At 43.7% G+C, this 18,324-nt stretch overlaps 1 protein-coding gene across 4 annotated transcripts in view; it reads left to right on the top strand.

Moving 5' to 3' along the window:
• The first annotated feature begins 1,147 nt into the window (after window positions 1–1,147).
• Adcy8 (adenylate cyclase 8) overlaps window positions 1,148–18,324 on the top strand; it is a 217,720-nt gene continuing 200,543 nt past the window's right edge. For 3 of the 4 annotated variants that reach the window (XM_060389349.1, XM_060389350.1, XM_060389351.1), the window contains exon 1: window positions 1,148–3,294. In XM_060389349.1, the coding sequence (XP_060245332.1) occupies window positions 2,332–3,294 (963 nt within the window). In that variant the 5' untranslated portion in view covers window positions 1,148–2,331. The remainder of the gene's footprint in view (window positions 3,295–18,324) is intronic. The other variant, XM_060389352.1, reaches the window with a different exon arrangement.

Here is an 18,324-nt window from a genome sequence, read left to right on the forward strand (position 1 = left end):
CTGAGAATGGTTTGTGGGTGGATGGGAGGAAGGCACTGTGTCTCTTCAGGGAAAGCTGTTTTTGTTTAGGACGGAAAGGAGCTAGGAATTTGTCTTCACTAGAGGAAGGCAAAAAACGCCATCTCCGGTGGGGGAACGGGATGGCCTAGCCAGGTCATTTAGGCTTTCATGGGACGCCACGGGGGGTTGCGAAAGTGCCCAGAGCCTGACGTCATTGGTCATCAGCTGACTGTGTTTAGGGCGCGAGCTGCAGTCGCAGTGGCAGCGGTGATGGTCACGGAGACTTCCACCACCTGCAGCCGGGCTTCAGGCTCATTTTGCTACCAGGTTTCTGAACAGCGGGAAGCCAAGGACCCCGAGGGACTGGGCCCCGGTGCAGGAACCGCTGCGGGACAACTTGGGTTTTGACCGCGACCCTCAGCGGTCCGGTCCCTGGGCTGGCGGGAATCATGCCTCCAGGAGGCCACTGAAAATGCCTTTTCGAGGGTCCTCTTTCGCACCTTGTAAGCCCTGACAAATTTAGTGTCCGAAACGCGGAGACCACGCCCCCATCTTAATGCCCTGTGGTGCCTCCTCCGTCCAGACCCTCGGAGTAGAGAATAGGAGGCTACCCTCCGCTGTGATTGCGGCTTCTTGGGAGCATTTTGGTTTTAACCTGAAAGTTGGCGTTAAGCACACATACACACACACACACACACACAAACACACACACACACACACACACACGTACGCACGCGTGCGCGCGAGCACATACACACCACATCTCTGGCTCCCGGAGTGGGGAGGGCGGAAATTAACCCCTCTACTGCGTGTCTCTGGTCTCTAGGAGTTCTTGGGCAAATGGGCCTACGATCCTGGCTCTGCACCTGCCAAGGACAAGAGCTTAAAAAAGAATCGCGGAGGAAGCAGCAGGAGCTGGGGCGCTGCACCCCAGCGCGCTGCCAGGCCAGGAGGTTCCAGCAACCCGCGCCCGCCGGACCCCCCGGTGCGGGCCTTCAGGACCTGGGGCACCCTGTACAGAGCTGGATGCAGCCGTGTTTTAGTCCCCACCCCTGTCATCCCCCTATCCCGGGTTCCGGAGGCGTGGTTTGGCGCCGGGGATGGGTTTAAGTCGCCGCGGTTGTCTGACCGCTCTGACAGGTCTCCAAATTCCTCCCAAGCTCCGATCGTGCTGTGCCTTCCAGAGCGCCGGAGTGGCACCGCGCTTGCCTGGATCCAGGGGCATGTCATCGACTTCCACTCGGCCTGGAGCCTTTCTTACCGAAATCTTCCTCCTGCCGCCTCACCCGCCAAGGCTCGGTTCTCAGGAATCCGCTCCACTGGCTTTTCTCTTTGCATTCAGCTGTTGACTCTAAAGCCCTCCCTACTTGTTCTTTACCCACACCTCCTGGGTTAGGACAGGCCCAATGGACTCCAAAGAGAGGAGTACAAGGGATGGGAATTGTGTGCGGCGACCCCTCGGGATCGCTGCTGGCAGCAGTGACTTAGTCCTGTAGCGGAGATTGGGACCCTGGGGCTTGTGCCCCACCACTATCTCCTTGAGGAATGCATCAGCCTGGAACCCGCGCTGTCAGTATTTACTCTGGAAGTGGCGACGAGGAAGGAAGCAAAGAGAGGGAGAGAGAGAGCTTCAGCACACCTCCAAATTAACTGTTTGGTGACTTGTTAGTGTTGAGGCTACCACCTCTTTCCTGCCCTCCCTCCGGCGCCCTGCCACCTCACCATCACCCACACCTCCCGCCTCACTGCGCCCGCCTCCAGCTCCGCCCCAGCTCCCCATGCCGGCGCAATGGAGTTATCCGAAGGGCGATGATTGCAGCCACAGCTGCTAACTTAGCACCCATCCTAGCCATCGGTCACCCTTGGCCAGCCTTTCTGCAGCCGAGGAGACGTGGGCGTCCAGAGCCCAGTGCCGCAGCCAGGACCCGCCCGACGCGCAGCAGAAGCGCGGCGCCCAGGCGCCTCTTGGACAGCGAAGACTGCGCCAAGACGCTGAGCCTAGAGGCAGCCAAGGAGCTTGAGCGCAGAAAGGGGACTGCGTGGCTCAGAGCGCCGAGGATTTCGCGGACAAATAGCCACCACTTTCGCTGCGTATCCAAGCCGCGCTGATTGGCGGGAAGGTGGTTCGCCAGTACGCAGGGGTCCACTGCAATCCGCCAGGAGCCCTGGGCTCACTATGACCTGACCTGTGGGGGCCCTGCTCAGGGCTCCTGCAATCGAGCAGCCTAGGAAGGAAGGGATTGCTACCAAGTGGCCTTCGGGTCTTTAGGAACCCCCAACCCCCAACTGCCACTGCCAGTTTCTGCGCCTCCCTCCCTGCCGGCCCCGGCCATGGAGCTCTCGGATGTGCACTGCCTTAGCGGCAGCGAGGAACTCTACACCATCCACCCGACGCCCCCGGCCGGCGACGGCGGGAGCGGCTCCCGGCCGCAGCGGCTGCTGTGGCAGACGGCGGTGCGGCACATCACGGAGCAGCGCTTCATCCACGGGCACCGGGGCGGCGGCGGCGGCGGCGGCGGGGGCTCCCGCAAAGCCTCGAACCCTGCGGGCAGCGGACCCAACCATCACCACGCTCCTCAGCTGTCTGGCGACTCGGCGCTGCCCCTCTATTCCCTGGGCCCCGGAGAGCGAGCGCACAACACCGGCGGCACCAAAGTCTTCCCGGAACGCAGCGGGAGCGGCAGCGCCAGCGGCAGCGGGGGCGGGGGCGACTTGGGCTTCCTGCACCTTGACTGTGCCCCAAGTAACTCGGATTTCTTCCTCAATGGGGGATACAGCTACCGGGGGGTCATTTTCCCGACCTTACGCAACTCCTTCAAGTCTCGGGACCTGGAGCGCCTCTACCAACGCTATTTCCTGGGCCAGCGGCGCAAATCGGAGGTAGTGATGAACGTGCTGGATGTACTAACCAAACTCACCCTCTTGGTCCTGCACTTGAGCCTGGCCTCGGCTCCCATGGACCCTCTCAAGGGCATTCTGCTGGGCTTCTTCACTGGCATCGAGGTGGTGATCTGCGCCCTCGTGGTGGTCAGGAAGGACACCACCTCGCACACCTATCTGCAATACAGCGGTGTGGTCACTTGGGTGGCTATGACCACCCAGATTCTGGCAGCAGGCCTGGGCTATGGGCTCCTTGGCGACGGCATAGGCTATGTGCTCTTTACGCTCTTCGCCACCTACAGCATGCTTCCTCTGCCACTCACCTGGGCCATCCTGGCCGGCCTGGGCACATCCCTGCTCCAAGTCACTCTTCAAGTGCTCATACCCAGGCTAGCCGTCTTTTCCATCAACCAGGTAACTCTTGCTTGCCCTGCGTTCCTGGCTCCACTCCCCTGGGTTGTTTAGAAACAACTTCTAGAGAGACAGGCTAGGGTTGCTTCACACTTGTGAGTCCACTTTGCTTTCCTAGCTTACCTTAGGCTTTGGGCATCCTTCTGTGTTGGGGGTGGAGGTAGGGGGAACTTGGAGGCTCAGAACGAGTGGAAAAAACCCGCTAACTTTACCCTTCTGCTAACTGCTAACTTTACTCTTCTCCTCTGGTTTGTAGTGCTCCTCTAACATCAGCTGGGAAAATAGTTTTGCCTTGCACAGTGACACCCAAAGTCCACGGGCGCTGGAGCAGGACACAGAAGGGGAGGATCACCTAGGTGTAGGCTGTGGTGGTTTGCTAATTCGCAGCAGGTTGTTGGAGGGACTCTGCAGACTTGGGTTTCTGTGTGACTTGTTTGGGAATGGAATCACTCTTTGTTCAGGGTATTGCCTTGCTGGGCGCCCACCAGTAGGTCCTCCCTGTGCTTCACAATTCCATGGCAGGGTTTTTATTTTGGTAAATTTTAGTACCCTTGGGGAAACTACTGTGGTTTTTACAGTGCCCAGTCCCAGTCCTCTGAATAAATAAACAAATAGGTCTCAGGAATTGAAGGATGGCAGGCTACTGGCAGAGGATAGTTTTTATTAATGGAAAGGGACATTTTAACGTAGATGACTTTAATGAAATGCTTTGATGGAGTCTCCAACTCTGTCATTCTCCTTTCTGCCCCTTCTCTTCCTCTCCTTCATTAAATATGGATGTGCTTATGTGCACAAAGTTCATGTTCTCTATGGCTGGGAAGGTAGACAAAGAATCTGTTGTTTAAATCCACTCAAACCAATTGATAATTAATGACCTGACACTTGGTTTTACAAATATCTGGTACTTAGCAGGGAGATTGAGTGTGGGGGCTTCTCCTCTACAGACTCGACTTAGGAAGAAAGCGACCGTAACGGCTAGGCTAGGTGAGGGGCCGTTTGTATGAATCTGTCCTGTCCTTAACATGTCCTTAACATTAAAACTCCTTTGGCCAAGTATAAAATGGACACCCCTAACAGAGATGACTGGTGATTTGTAGATTACTGGCATCTTAAGCTTTACCCATCATTGCCTTCGGGGGCTTCACTAGGTTGGGGGTCCTTCCACTTTAATGGTGGGTCTGTGTCTGTTTGCTCAGGTTGCTTATCTGCTTAGGTGGTTTGACTGTGTTCTTTGAAGTGTGTCCTCCAGGACAAGCCAAGAGTACATAAAGCATGTGTCTGTGATCATCAGGCGTGAAACAGGGAGGCAAGAGCCTTCCTGAGAGCTGGGTAGCTGAACTTTTTCTTTAATATAGGCAATGGTGACTATATTCTCAAAAACATCCCAAACCTTTAATACCTCATGCATAGTGAAGTTTCAGTTGAAGAAGGCCTTGTATTTATATCTGTCTAAGGTTGCATAATATTATACAATGCATCAGCTTCCATCTCAAATTCTGTGAACCCAGATGTCAGAACCTCCTGCACACTTCTTCCAAGTACTCCCATTCTTTTCTTTCTTTTCTTTCCTATTTTTAAATGTCAGAAGATCATTTCTTTCTTCTTTTGCCCCTCCTTCTGGAATCCTTATCTTGATCCTGTATCTCTCCTCCTTTTTGAAGCTCTAACTCAGTCTGAGTTGTTTTCACAATCAACCATAGATATCTGATGTATACAGAAAATCTCATTTACAACCCACTTCCTTTCAAGAGTAGCCTCCCTTGGTGCACATTACTGAAAGACCACATTCAATATGCCTGGGTAGTATTTAGAAAAACACACCCTAAGTGTCAAATTATGAATATCTTCAAAGTTCTAAGTATATATATATATATTTTTTTTTTCTTGCCAAGTGAATCCAGCAAGCAAATTCTGGCTCCATGTTTGTTTGATACTACTCAAATACTACCAGATGGGAAAAGATTAAAAATAACCCCCAATGTCTTCCCACTCCTATCCTATGACAAATAGTGCTCCACTGTGAAAACCAATGCCCACTGCATGTAAACTAAGCCCATTCACCCTTCTTTTCGGGATAGGTTATAAGTTTAATTGGGTTTCATAGGCCGAGTAACCTTTCCACTAGACTGAAGATACCTAGACCATAGTGTTTCTTCAGCTGGGGGGGGGGGGGGGTGTACGTTCCTTTAAACGTTTTCCTCTGGCGCCCCCTAGGGGTGCATGCTTCCTAGCGCCTGCAGGTGAGTGGAGGGTTTTTCTCTTCCATTCCCCTGGGGGTTTGTTTTATTTTGTTTGTCTTTGTTGGTTTTGTTTTGTTTTTAAGAACACTGTTTGGTTTTTCATGTTTAGTGCATAAGTCACACTTAAAGCCTGGTAAAAAACCTCTCTGAGCAACAACAGTGAATCCCTAAGTCCTCACTACATCCTATTCCATCCCCCAGGAGTGGCCTCTCTTCCCACTCATATTTCCTCTTCTCTCTTCTTCCCGTTCTAAATTCTCCACCCATCTTTCCGTCATCCAATATCCCTAGAACTTGCGTGCTTCTTTGTCTTTTCACGTTCTTTCTGGGTCAATTTCCCCCTAATCTTCATACGACTGGCACAGTCTATTTGTGCAGACTCTCACAGGCCACGATCCCTCGTACATGACTCTCTCCACTTTCTCTACTGCAATTACACCATCTGAAACTATCTTATCCTTTTGTCGTTTTTACTGTGTTTCTACCTGAAGTTCTGATGCTCACGGGGCGCACACACTAAAAGGCCAAGAAATTGCCCATCATGTTGACTGCTTTATCCCTAGCACTTAAACAAAATGCCAGGCATGGAGTAGGCACCTAACAAATTCACCATACAAATGAGACTACTTATCACATGATTATAAGATATTTAACTTTGCAACCTCTCTGTTGGTGCAAGAACCTCCTGTCAAGCACGTGTGTATAACCATATGTGCACAATTAAATAGTTTGTGTTTAAGACAATCTCTTATCCCTGAATACTGTTTGGAGAAGTCAAAACTCAAAGCGTGTAATTTGTACCACATTTTACATAGAAATAAGCGCCTTTACTACTGTTATTATACTGGATAATGCCATATAGGCAAAAAAAACAGTCCAACATTTTATCTCAAAGAAGAAAAGTCAGATTTTGGGGAACAAAGGGGTCTTTCTGAGGCTAGGGGGTTAACAGGTGATAAACTGAAATTTAAAACCTGGACTGCAATGCTAACTAGTCTTTAGCAACCTCTAAGAGTATACTTTCTTCAGCCTAAGAGTGAAATGGACCCCTTTCAAAAGTCAAGAGACTAATAGACTATATCCTACACCAATGAGCATTTAATAAAAAAGCCAGAAGGGAATTAAGAGAGAAAAAATGCCAGAAATGGCATAGGTTCTTTGAAAAAAGTTCATCATTCTGCTATGCTAGATACCAATTTGTCAGCTGAAGGCCATCAACCCTTTGAATATCATCTCTTTACATTAATCTTAATTCCCTTAAAGAGGTTGGCTCAGGTTTAACATAATATTTTCAAGACTCCTGGGATTAAAATGAGAATATAGTGTCAACATCACCCTCTCAGCTATTTTACTTCACAGAAAATGCCATCTTCAAAAGTAATAAATGAGCTGGTGATTGCCTCCTTAATCCAAGCCTTGAGTATCCACTGCTACTGTTTCCACCCCTAAGAAATAACATCTGTGTCTCAAAAGGGCAACCACCATGCTGCAAATCTCTACAGACCCTCCATACGGGCAAACAAAGTCCCTGTGAATCTGTATCACAAGTTGATTCCTGCTGTGGATATGAGAATTAACCTCAAAAGGCCCACTAATGAGTGAATTCCTCTGAGCATAGAAATGGTTTGTAGTCTTTCTACTCAGTTAACAAACTAAATCACTGCCCTACACACACACACGCACAAAAAAAAGAGATTTTATTATTCTTAGAGGATATAAATAATTGCCTGAATTATCTACATATTTTTTTGGGTAGTAAAATTGGGAATGAGGAACCTTTTTAATGTGCAAATCCCAATTGGACTGGGTTTTTTTTATTATTATTATTATTTCACCACCTATAAGAGTTCAGTTGCAGGTAGCCTGAGATCTTCCCTTAAGCCACCAAATTTAACAAATGTACATTTCACATATGGAATTCAACTCAATGATAATGAGTGTCTTTCCCAGAATCTCTAAGAAGTTGATATTTCCCCATCTTAAACCAATTGTTTAGCCAGTTCGATCCATTATATGCACAAATAAAATGTTAACAACCAGGCTCCATTTGATAGGTTTGTTTTGTTTTGTTTTGTTTTGTCTTTTTTTTTTTTTTTTTACAGGTGAGATATAGTCTAAGCACCATGGCTATATTTACCATTTATTCAGTATTAATTCCTAGTGACAGTAGAAAGCTACCTAACACTTGAAATTCATCTTGTTCTCATTTTTCAGCTCATTAGAGACAGAGTGGTAAAAATCATTTAGTTATTGGAAAACTGAGAGCAATAATATCCAACCAGAAAGATGACTGCATTGTGCTTCTCTCTTGGGAGGCTCTAAAATGTTACAGCCAGCAACTAATTAGTCATCTGCACCTCTTGGTGAAGCAGGTAGGCAGCACTGTAGAGTGGAAGTGATCCCTGCAAGATAACTCTATGAACAAATGCAATTAGGTATGCAAATCCAGGTTACTCCGTGTTCAAGGTCATGCTCTAAGATAAGAATGCCTTTTCCATCTTAGACACATCTCATCAAACAGCAGAGCAGAGACTACAGCCAGACAAATACTGATTAGGTAATGATCCTTCAACCTGACAAATAAGGAGAAGCAGCTAGGCTGCCATTTGCCCTATCAGTAATCTTGCAGGACAGCATGCAATTGTAGCAGGTAAGACAAGGTGTTTGAGAGATGCAGCTGAGGTTTAGGAGAGAATCCATGGCTTAAATGTGCATCTCTGGTCACTTAAGTGAGGGGGTGACTTCAGAGTAAAAACAAAGCAGAGATAATGAAGTTACAGCCTCTCTCTCCTCATTTACACAATTTAAACAGAAGTGCATTTATACATCTTTGTCTAAGACTTGGGATCTTTCTATCTAATTCAAATTGAATAAAGGGATTCTATGACTACTTAATGTACAATAAATGGCATGTGATTTAAACCACCCCTAACTTGGTAAACACTCGATTCAGAACACAGAACTAACTACCCATTAAAACGGCATGACTGGTCTCTGAATTAAGTCACCTCTCTAGTTATCATGTGCAGTTTCTAAGCTCCAAATACCTCCATTTCTGTACATTCTTTTAGAATATTTGTAGAGACTCAAAATAATAATTGCAATCAGCATGTCTGAATTAGTACCTTTCAAAGGCATATTTGAATGTCCACCTTCCCAAGAGGTGCCTCTGAATGCTAAAGAATGGAGATTTTTATTCTTCCTGCTTGTGAAAATAAAAGTCTGCCCTTCATGTCTTTTCTTTTCTCTTTCTTCACTTCTGCTTTTCATTGTTTGTCTTTTTGCTTATTTGTTTGAACTGTCTTTTTGTTTGTCTGCAATGGCAGAGAATGGTTTTTGTAAAGGTTCTTAATGATGCCAAAATGATCAATTAAGTCTCATTGTCCTGGTCTGTGGGCATCTTTGCCTGAGAGCTGCAAATAGATTTGGTGTCTCTATATTTAGAGAGAGTTGTAAACTGATTGTGTGGTGTGTGCTGCTCAAGATTAAATTACGAATTTGTTTCCCTTCATATCCCGTTCTATCACCTGACTGGCATCGGTGGGCCAGAGCATAATTAGATTAGAACTGGGGGTGGGGTAGGAAGTGACTTGGATTCTGGAGCAGCATCTGCAATGTCGTGCTAAGTAGGACGAACGCATTAGTCATATTTACACTTTTATGATTGATGACATTTAAGAGCTCACCAAAAAGAAGTGAAATCAAGCATAAGAGGAAAAGATTGACACACACACACATTCAGAGGACACTACTACAGTCATCTGTAACATTTCACTATTGTCTAAATATTTCTTAGGATGCTAATTTATTCACAAGACAAGTTCACCCATTTGAGTTTATTCTGCACGTATTTGTTTCCAGAACGCAGGTGGCAGTTGCAATATTCATCTTAAGCCTTTTCTCTCACCAACAAATGGGCACAATACTGTTTCTCTGAGAGACCAGTAGGCCCAAAATATGCACTTGGGCAATATATCAATTTACTTGACATATTGTTTCTGCAGCACATTCCTGGTTCTTTTTTTTTTCAGAACTGAAGTAAGAGTCTAAAGTCTAGCAGTAGCATCGGAAGTCGGGCAACATCTCTGACACACAGGTTTTCACCTCTGTCAACCAGATAATGGTTTATATAAATAATATCCTCCTTAGAATGAGTACAGGAATGCTGCTTTTGTCAGCCACCCACAGCAGGGGAAGCCAGAGTAATTGGCCCCGAGCTTCCCCAGGAAATGTAATTGGATTTACACACTCAAATTATATCATGTGAGTTTTGTTTATGAAAGATATTTTAGGAAAGCCAGGTCACTTAAGCAGCACTTGAGAAGCCAGCTTTTCTCACTGCAAGATTTTTCAGTCCCTGTGGGGTAGAAGAAGAATGCAGATTAATTAACCATGAAGATGCTGGGAATTCTGTGGGCGGTTCCAGCCACATCCTAGTCAGAAGGAAAGCCATTTTCTTAGCAAATGATGCCATGGGACTGTATTTCTGACCAATGAACTGAGTTCATGATCTGCAGTCCAATAAACCTATATTGGCTTGTTTCATCAATGCCTCTATATTGCTCTTTGAAAGAATGCCTGTAATATAAATTCCTTGCCTGAATTATATATAATTTTAATATACACAAGATTTGAAGTATCTGTTAGTGAGTTATCTCATTTGCTGTTTCCTGAAATATTTGCTTAAATTTTTGGGGTTACAAATTATAAAATGCCTATAAATCACAATGTTCCCTCCAAATCAGGAAATAATGTTAAGTTCTATATGGTGAAGACATGAACTAGATGCAAAAAAAAAAAAAAAATTGAAATGACATTAATGGGGGTGTTCTTTCTAAGTGAGTGACTTTTTAGACTGCTGCTTATATTTAAAGTGCACACCTTATAAAAATTTTACCTGAGAGTAAAACCTAGAACCGCTTTAGTTTTGTAAAAATCACATCCTTGACTTGGGCCAGCTGATTTTCCAGTTGACTGGAATAAACAGTCTCAGAATATTTTCTTCATTTCTGTGTGTATGTGCATGCATACATTTGTACACATGTGTGTGAGTATGCACGTACAGATCCATGTGTATGCCTCTATGATTGCATATCAAATGCATTGAGATTGCTCATAAAATAGACTGCTAAGGAAGAGTAAGGAAATAATCACTATATATATATATATATATATATATATATATATATTTCTTCAACTTGGAACATAAGAAACATAGATCCCAAATTTTAACCAAACAGGACAAAAAGAAAATGTAGGAAAAATACCACTGGCATACCGGAGGATAAAATCAGAGGAATGTGGTGATTGTTCTTAAATATCTGGAGTTCTGCCATGAAAATGAGGTTAGTTATTCTACATGTGTTTCACACCAGCCATGAAAAAGAAAAGCAGCTTTTATAAATGATGGCCTCTCCAACAGCAAGATTCAACAAGGGGAAGCTTTACTGACAGTGATCCATGGCAGCTGTCCTTAGAAAGATTCTGGTATAGGTGGCCATTTTTTCAAGACCAGTTGAAAGCCACTAGTTCCATCTACAAGTAACCAGGGTTACTTTACATTCAGGAAAAAGAAAGAAGGGAGGGGGAGGGCAGGAAGCCTAAAAGTTAAAGGCATGTGATTATGCTTACTGAATCTATTTTCCTTTTGTGTACTCCCCTGGGATCTGTGCCTAACAAAGCATCAACTTGTTTATATTTTAGGGACCACAATTGTCACACATGACTGGTACATCAACAAGAAAAATAGGCTAGATTTCACTGGCCATCAAAAACAGCATCAGGTTTGAAGTAGGAAGGGCGAGGGAATGGATATTAAATAGGTAAACTGTTTTTTAAGCATCTGTTTACATCCTAGTGGGTTCTAGGTCCTGGGGCACTGCTGAATACCAAACTGGCCAGGTTATGCTTTGACGAAGTTGATATCTGAATGGATGTGGGCAAGGAGTTTATGAACCCAGTGAAGAGGTGACAGAGTTTGTCTCCGGCGCCCAAAACATATCTGGAGCAGATGGTTCAGCAAATATTTTATCATAGACAGGTTTTGGCTTCTTTTGACTTCAGCTCTCCAAAACATTAAACCTTTCTTGTAGGAACTGGGGCAGAGGAAAGTTCAAGCCCTAGAAAAAAGAGGTGGATGTGACCGTTCCTTCTTGATGAAGCGCGTGCAAAGGGCGGGAAGGAGGACTGAGGCCAGTTATTTACGAATCACCTTACTTATCACAAGCCAAATGCATCCCAAGCCTAGTAACCTAGTAGCAGGTGGAAGTGTCTGCCCATGTCAGGTCAGGGTCAGGAAGGCCTGCAGTTCTGGGGACTCTCAGTCATGACCTCCCAACGAGAGCTGCAGTACTTTCCTGAGAACCCAGATAATCTTCCCCACACAAGGGAGGGCAGACAGGAGCCTCAGTAATTATGTCTCAAGCTTCTCTACTCGGAACATTGCAATACCTTGAATTTTCACCCATCACAACAGTGTCATCACCTTCCCATGTGAGCATCAGACTGTCTGATCCTTGAGGACAGCCGCCGGGTCATATTTTCTTTGTGTCTCTAGCCCCTGGCATAGCACTTGGCACAAGGACAGCTCTGAATGTCATGCTTTAATTTAGTGGAATGAATGAGTAAGGCCTGAACTACTTTCGTCCTTCTAATCATTCCATTCAAGTTTTCACACAGACACCAACAGGGAATGAGACACCAATGACAGAAAACAGTTCCTCTATTCAGTACATCAGAAATTACCCTGTGATGGGCTTTTTCCAGAAAGCCAAAGCTGTTTTCACTAGCCATATGCTAAATAAATTATTAAGTAATATCAGGAAACACCCAAAGCATTATCCAGAGCATTTCATTAAAATAAAAGTTATAGAACTAAATCATTTGTGGGTATTTGTCCATCCCTGACAGTTTTTTATACTTATCACTTCTGTTATTTTTTTAAGATTATAATTACTTCATTTTTACCTTTCTTTTCCTACCTGTAAAACTGTCCATATATCCCTCCTTAATCTCAACAAGCACCTCATTATTAAACTAGCATAATCCTTAACTACATTCTAAACATGTGTCCTTATAGCCACAGAAAGTTTAGTCCTCACCCTTTATCAAGGAAACTTCCTGCTGGGGAGACCATACAGAAAACCACAGCCAATCAAAATGTACATGTGGAGCCCAGTCTCAATGGGCTATACAAAATACTTCCACACATACAACACAGGGAAGATTGTGACAGAAGAGGTAAAAAGATTAAAAGAGACAGAGGACCAGGGAGTTTGCTATGAGACTGTGTCTCATAGAAATGTCAGAAGCTACACCCATGTAGTCTCACCTACAAGACTCCATGATAGGTCTGAATGGGTCACACCCAAAACTTCAAAGTAGAGTCCCAGGTCTAAGAGAGCATCTGCTCCTTTACTGATTTCTTCTCTGTTCTTTAGCATCCTGCCTCTGAATCCTGAGATCTTCATCAGTTCATCATTTCATGCACATTTTCAGTCCCTTCTTTGGATTGCCACCCCAATAGTAGCCTTTCCTATGCATGCTCACTGTATTTATTCTGAAAAGCATTGCTCCCCTCTTTTACCTGAGTCCTGGTGTTCAAGCAAAGGGGTGCTCTGACTCACTCTTAAGGGAAAGGCATTGAACAAAACAAACTCTTCCCTGAAGGTGAAAATTACTCAGCCTCTCTCTCTTTTTTTTTTTTTAATTCTCCTTCAGCTTTAGTTCTATAATGTAAAAATGTGGTTATACCTTAACTGGACTGGTTTGAGTATAAGCTGCCAAGAGGCAGACTAAAGCCCAAATCCAAAAATGGTGGCTTAAAAAAATCTTTAAAAACTCCCCCAAAATAATTATAAGAAATCACCTTAGGGCTTTATTGCTGTGAGGAGAGACCATGACCAAGGAAACTCTTATAAGGGGAAACATTTAATTGGGGCTGACTTAGAGTTTCAAAGGTTTAGTCCATTATCAGTATGGCCAAAAGCATGGCAGCATGTGGGCAGCCACAGTGCTGGGAGAGCTGAGAGTTCTATCTTGGTCCACAGGCAGCAGAAGGAGCCTGGGTGCCACACTGGATGTAGCATGAACATAGGAGACCCGAAGCCTCCCTCCACGGTGATACACTTTTTCCAACAAGGTCACATGTCCTAAGAGTGCCACTCACTATGGGACAGGCTTTCAAACACATGAGTCTGTGGGGGCCAGACCTGTTCAAGCCACCACAGAAATCATTCTATCTTTAGTTCCATGGAGTACTCTCCCCATGTGGTTCATTTTTTTTTTCTACTGCCAGTTAGAAACTAAATCAATGAGAACAAACTCAAAGTCAAAATTCTTCCATGTTCTTTGGTGAACTTCTTAGCCTAGTGGTTGGTAGGCCATCCTTGGAGGATGGTCTCCTGTCTCTAAGTGGTAAATAATCAATGAGTATAAAGCTTTCTTGCCTCTTCTATTTATGAGGTATAGGCATCGCCCTTTTCTCCTACAGAGTACACAATGACATCACATAAGCTATTGGGGCCTGCCCAAGCCATCTCAGCCAGAGAGGAACTGCACCAATATATATATATTAGAACCATGTAAGTACGTTTCCTTAAAAACACAGAAACTGCAAACTCTCATCCTATTTTTGCACTGGATTTTTCTCAGTAACTTTGGCTGAAGAAATAGCTTTGGCTTCTGGCAACCAGAATTTCCAGCATGTCTAAAGGGTTTTGTATAGAGTGGATTTAAGTGGATCCTTGGTGCTAAGGTCGGACTGTATCATGCTTTCCCTGTCCATATACTCTGTCTCAATTTACCCCATTCCTGATCTCCACATCTGTCTTGACAGCTGGGCTGTGTCATAGAGTCAAGGCAGCACCCAAGTCACCATCATGTCTCTATGACCTTATCTAGTATCTCCTCAAGTGTCTTTAGAACTTTCTCTTCATTTTACCTCTGTGGACAAATGCTTGAGTAGTCATATTAGTACTATCTTGCTTTCCCCATTTTACAGATGAAGATATTGACATCATCTCCCTCAAATCCAGGGACTCATGAGAAACCCCAATCCACATTTCCAGTGCTTCCCCTGGAGCTGATGATCTATTAGGGCTGCATTATCCCAGTTAACTATGCTAGTTCCAAAGACAATTAGTTAAAAATGATGAAGAAAAAAGGAGAATGAAGTTGATATTCCACATAATGAGAATACTTTGGTATTGGTCTGTGGAATGTAGAATATAGAGCATTGTATGGAAAACCGCATCTAAAATATCATCAGCTGACTCACCTTGGCTCTTTACATCTAACAATAAACTTCAAACATACCTAATTCACCTTCCTTGGCTTCCTGTGCATCTATAAAAGTTAAACAGTTAAAGTACTTGCTACACAAGCAAAAAGACCTGATAGCCATAATCCTCATATTTGTCAAGTGAGTGTGGTACCTCATCTGTAAGCCAAGCCTCAGAAGGCAGAGGTAGGTGATTCCCATAGCAAGCTGGCTAGTGATACTAACCATATCAGTGAGTTCTATGTTGAATGAGAGGACCTTGCCTCAAAGAATAAAGAATTTTCTTGACATCAATCTGGGGTCTCCCATACACATGCATACACCTCACACACACCTACACATGAAAAGAAGAGGAAAAAATAGGCAAAATCCAAACACTGAAATAATTACAAAATTTTCACATACAAACTTTTTATTTCCCTAGGTTATAATGAACATAGGTATGGGGCTTTGTACGCTGTCTTGATTTATTTTGATTCCCTAAATCAGACAATGACAATTCTTACAGAAAATACATTTCAACATCTTTGACCTTGAGACTCCAAGGCTGTCAGTCATGAGAAACGATTGAACGAATACTGAGAGAAACTTACTGTAAAGCTTGTAATAGTTAATCCTACTGCTGGTTGAGCTGCATTAGCCCTATTCATTGTAAAACCATGTGTCATTTCAGTCACTGAATTTGTTCGGAAGAGACTGGTGGCTGTGATAGTTAATCGACTGTTTCTTTTGAATATCTAATTAGTGACTCTGTGGCACTTGTCAGGACTGCCTAGCTGGCTTTTTCAAAATATGTGTTAGCTGTGATCAACAAGCCATTTTATGTCAACATTACTCAACAATGATTGATCTGCCATTTAGCCAGCCTGAATATCTATACTTTGGAGTGTGGTATCTGTAAAGTTTTTACTTATCTGTAGCCCCTAGGTAAGATAAAATAGCCTCGAGGAACTCACTTCATCTTGTTATAGCTTAGTCATTTCACCTATAACCAGATGAAAACTGGACTCGTCTTGCCAATGTCTCTTTTTATAAGTGAGTAAGAATAAAGAATTTGAACCTAATAAACAACAGTGACCAAGAGTTGAGTGAAGATACCATTCCATTAGCAAGAAGAGTTTGGTGTGACATACAGAAGCAGGCTACTTTGCTCAATTGTTGGTATAGGACTTTGCTGAACTCAGAACAATGATTCAAAGGATACATCTATATATTGATCACCTGAATGGTGGATGAAAGAAACAATGTGTCTGTACCATATCTAACCACTAGTGGCAGTATCAGCGCATGCTGAAAGCATGACCTACACCCCACAGTGAGAAGATAGCCACTAAAAGCCAAGCAACATGCTTTTCAGTTCCTCTCATACATCAAACTACCGGTCCTGGGGACTCCTCCTTTGCAGAATATCTAGAATATTCTTATATAAAAAAAAAGAAAATGTTTTGCTGCCATTTAGTGTCAACATGTCTTCCTATGGATCTGCACATAGATTTCCTTCTTAGGCAAAACATTTCAGATAACAAGTTTCTATTCAATATTTGACAAATCATCAGTTTAAGGTCATTGGGCTTAAAGCATCCTGAAAAAATATTCAGACAATGAAACTTACTTCACCAGGCCTTTCTTGTATGGATGGATATATTTCAAACTGCAGAACCATCCCGATATCAAACAAATGCAAAGTAATACATTCTTAATAAAATCAAATGAAAACCCATGGGGGGAACTTACTTGCAGCAAATGATATGAACAAAGGGAGATTAGATTGCCTGGAAAACTAAATTAAGCACTAAACTGATTAAGGTGACACTGCAATGCCAAGGAAAGGAGGTCCCGGCTACCATATTACTTGCTATTTGCCATCTTCTGGTCCATGACCCATTATGGAATCACCAAGTTCCTATTTTGTGATGTTTGGGAACCATCCTTTAGAAAATTCCTTCTAGATATTTTCCACTAAAGACTCACATTTAACAAGCCGTTCTCAGTGCTGCTGTTGCTATTGGTTGGTATACTTCAAGATAGAAAATGGTTTGTTGGTTTGTTTGTTTGGTTTTTGATCCTGAGTACTCATGGTGTTTCATTAGTTACTTTCTATTGCAATAAAACACCATGACCAAAAATGGCTTAGAGAAGAGTGCATTTTGATTTATGGTTCTAGAGAGAGAGGGTACATATTAACAAGAATGGCATGGCAGCTGATACCTGGAACAAAAAGCTGAGAGATCAGAAAGCAGAACGCGTAAACTGGAAGTGGGGTGAGGCTCTAAATTCTTTGCACCTTCCCCGATGGATGGATGCACTTCTGCCAGTAAGGCTCTATGACCTAAATGTTCCATAAGTTTTCCAAACAGCCACTGATCATCATGGACTATGAGGACAGCTGGAGGACACACAAATGCAAGTAGATGACAAAGAAACATGAGTCTTAGGGAACTGATTATACCACTCAGGTATAAACATGTTTAGACCATTATATCAATAATATACTAGAGGTTCCTGGGTTCTGTTTTGTTCTCGAGCACATGCTTTCCTACTCTTCTGGGCTTGTGGGTGCATGTGTGCATGCATGCCTGTTGTGAGACTAAGACTGGCAACAGACTCAATATGTAGCCCAGGCTGCCCTGGAGCTCTTCCTCTGGCCTTACTCTTCTTCTAAATCCTGAGATTTCCAGTGTGTACCACCACTCTCCACTAGGACTTTCTAACTGGCACAAATTACACGCCTGGTTTATTTGGTTCATTTTATTTTAATTCTCCATTACTAAAATGTAAATGCAATTTCAAATCAATAATGGTTGCAGTGAGTAATCATGCTGTATTCTCTGAATGAACATCAGCTTGTCCCTGAGATAAATAATAACTCATCTGTAAGATGCTTGTTTATCTGATCTCTAAGAGAAATACAGCAAACAGCCATTTTCATGTTCCCAGTATTTGGGGATTCTGTTTTCTTTTCCCGTGCATGTGCATTTTGGGGACCAGAAAGAACCAGATCAGATGTTGCTCCATCTGATGTATAATTTATATCACTGGAATAAGTGCAAGGCAACAGTAGTGGCTGGAGACAGGTGGGACTATTTCCCAGGGGAAGAAATGAATGCCTTCCTATTTATAAATCTTTGAAAGCTCACCAGGCTTTGTGAGATTAAAAACTCATCCCTGGAGGTACTCAGCAGAAGCCAGATGCTTCTGGCCAGGGATTTGGCGCAAAGGAGGAAGGTTTGAACAAAATAATATTTTTACCGTCCTTTAAAATTTGAAACTCATGATTCTGGGACTCTTCTAGGAGATATAAATAATTGTTTAGGTATACAGCAGTCAGATTCTAAGAAGAATTCCAGGAAATATCTTACATCTGAAAAAGATGTTATATACTACAGCAGGCCGTTTCCTCAAACTTGCTTTCCTGGGCTTAGCTTTCTGAGCCCAGAATTCTCTATTCTACTCATATAGGCCAAGGTAAAAAGCTTAAAGGGTACTCCTGACACATCTCTATTACTGTCTCTA

Source organism: Meriones unguiculatus, chromosome 8, assembly GCF_030254825.1.
Source record: "Meriones unguiculatus strain TT.TT164.6M chromosome 8, Bangor_MerUng_6.1, whole genome shotgun sequence".
Classification (NCBI taxonomy): Eukaryota; Metazoa; Chordata; class Mammalia; order Rodentia; family Muridae; genus Meriones; species Meriones unguiculatus.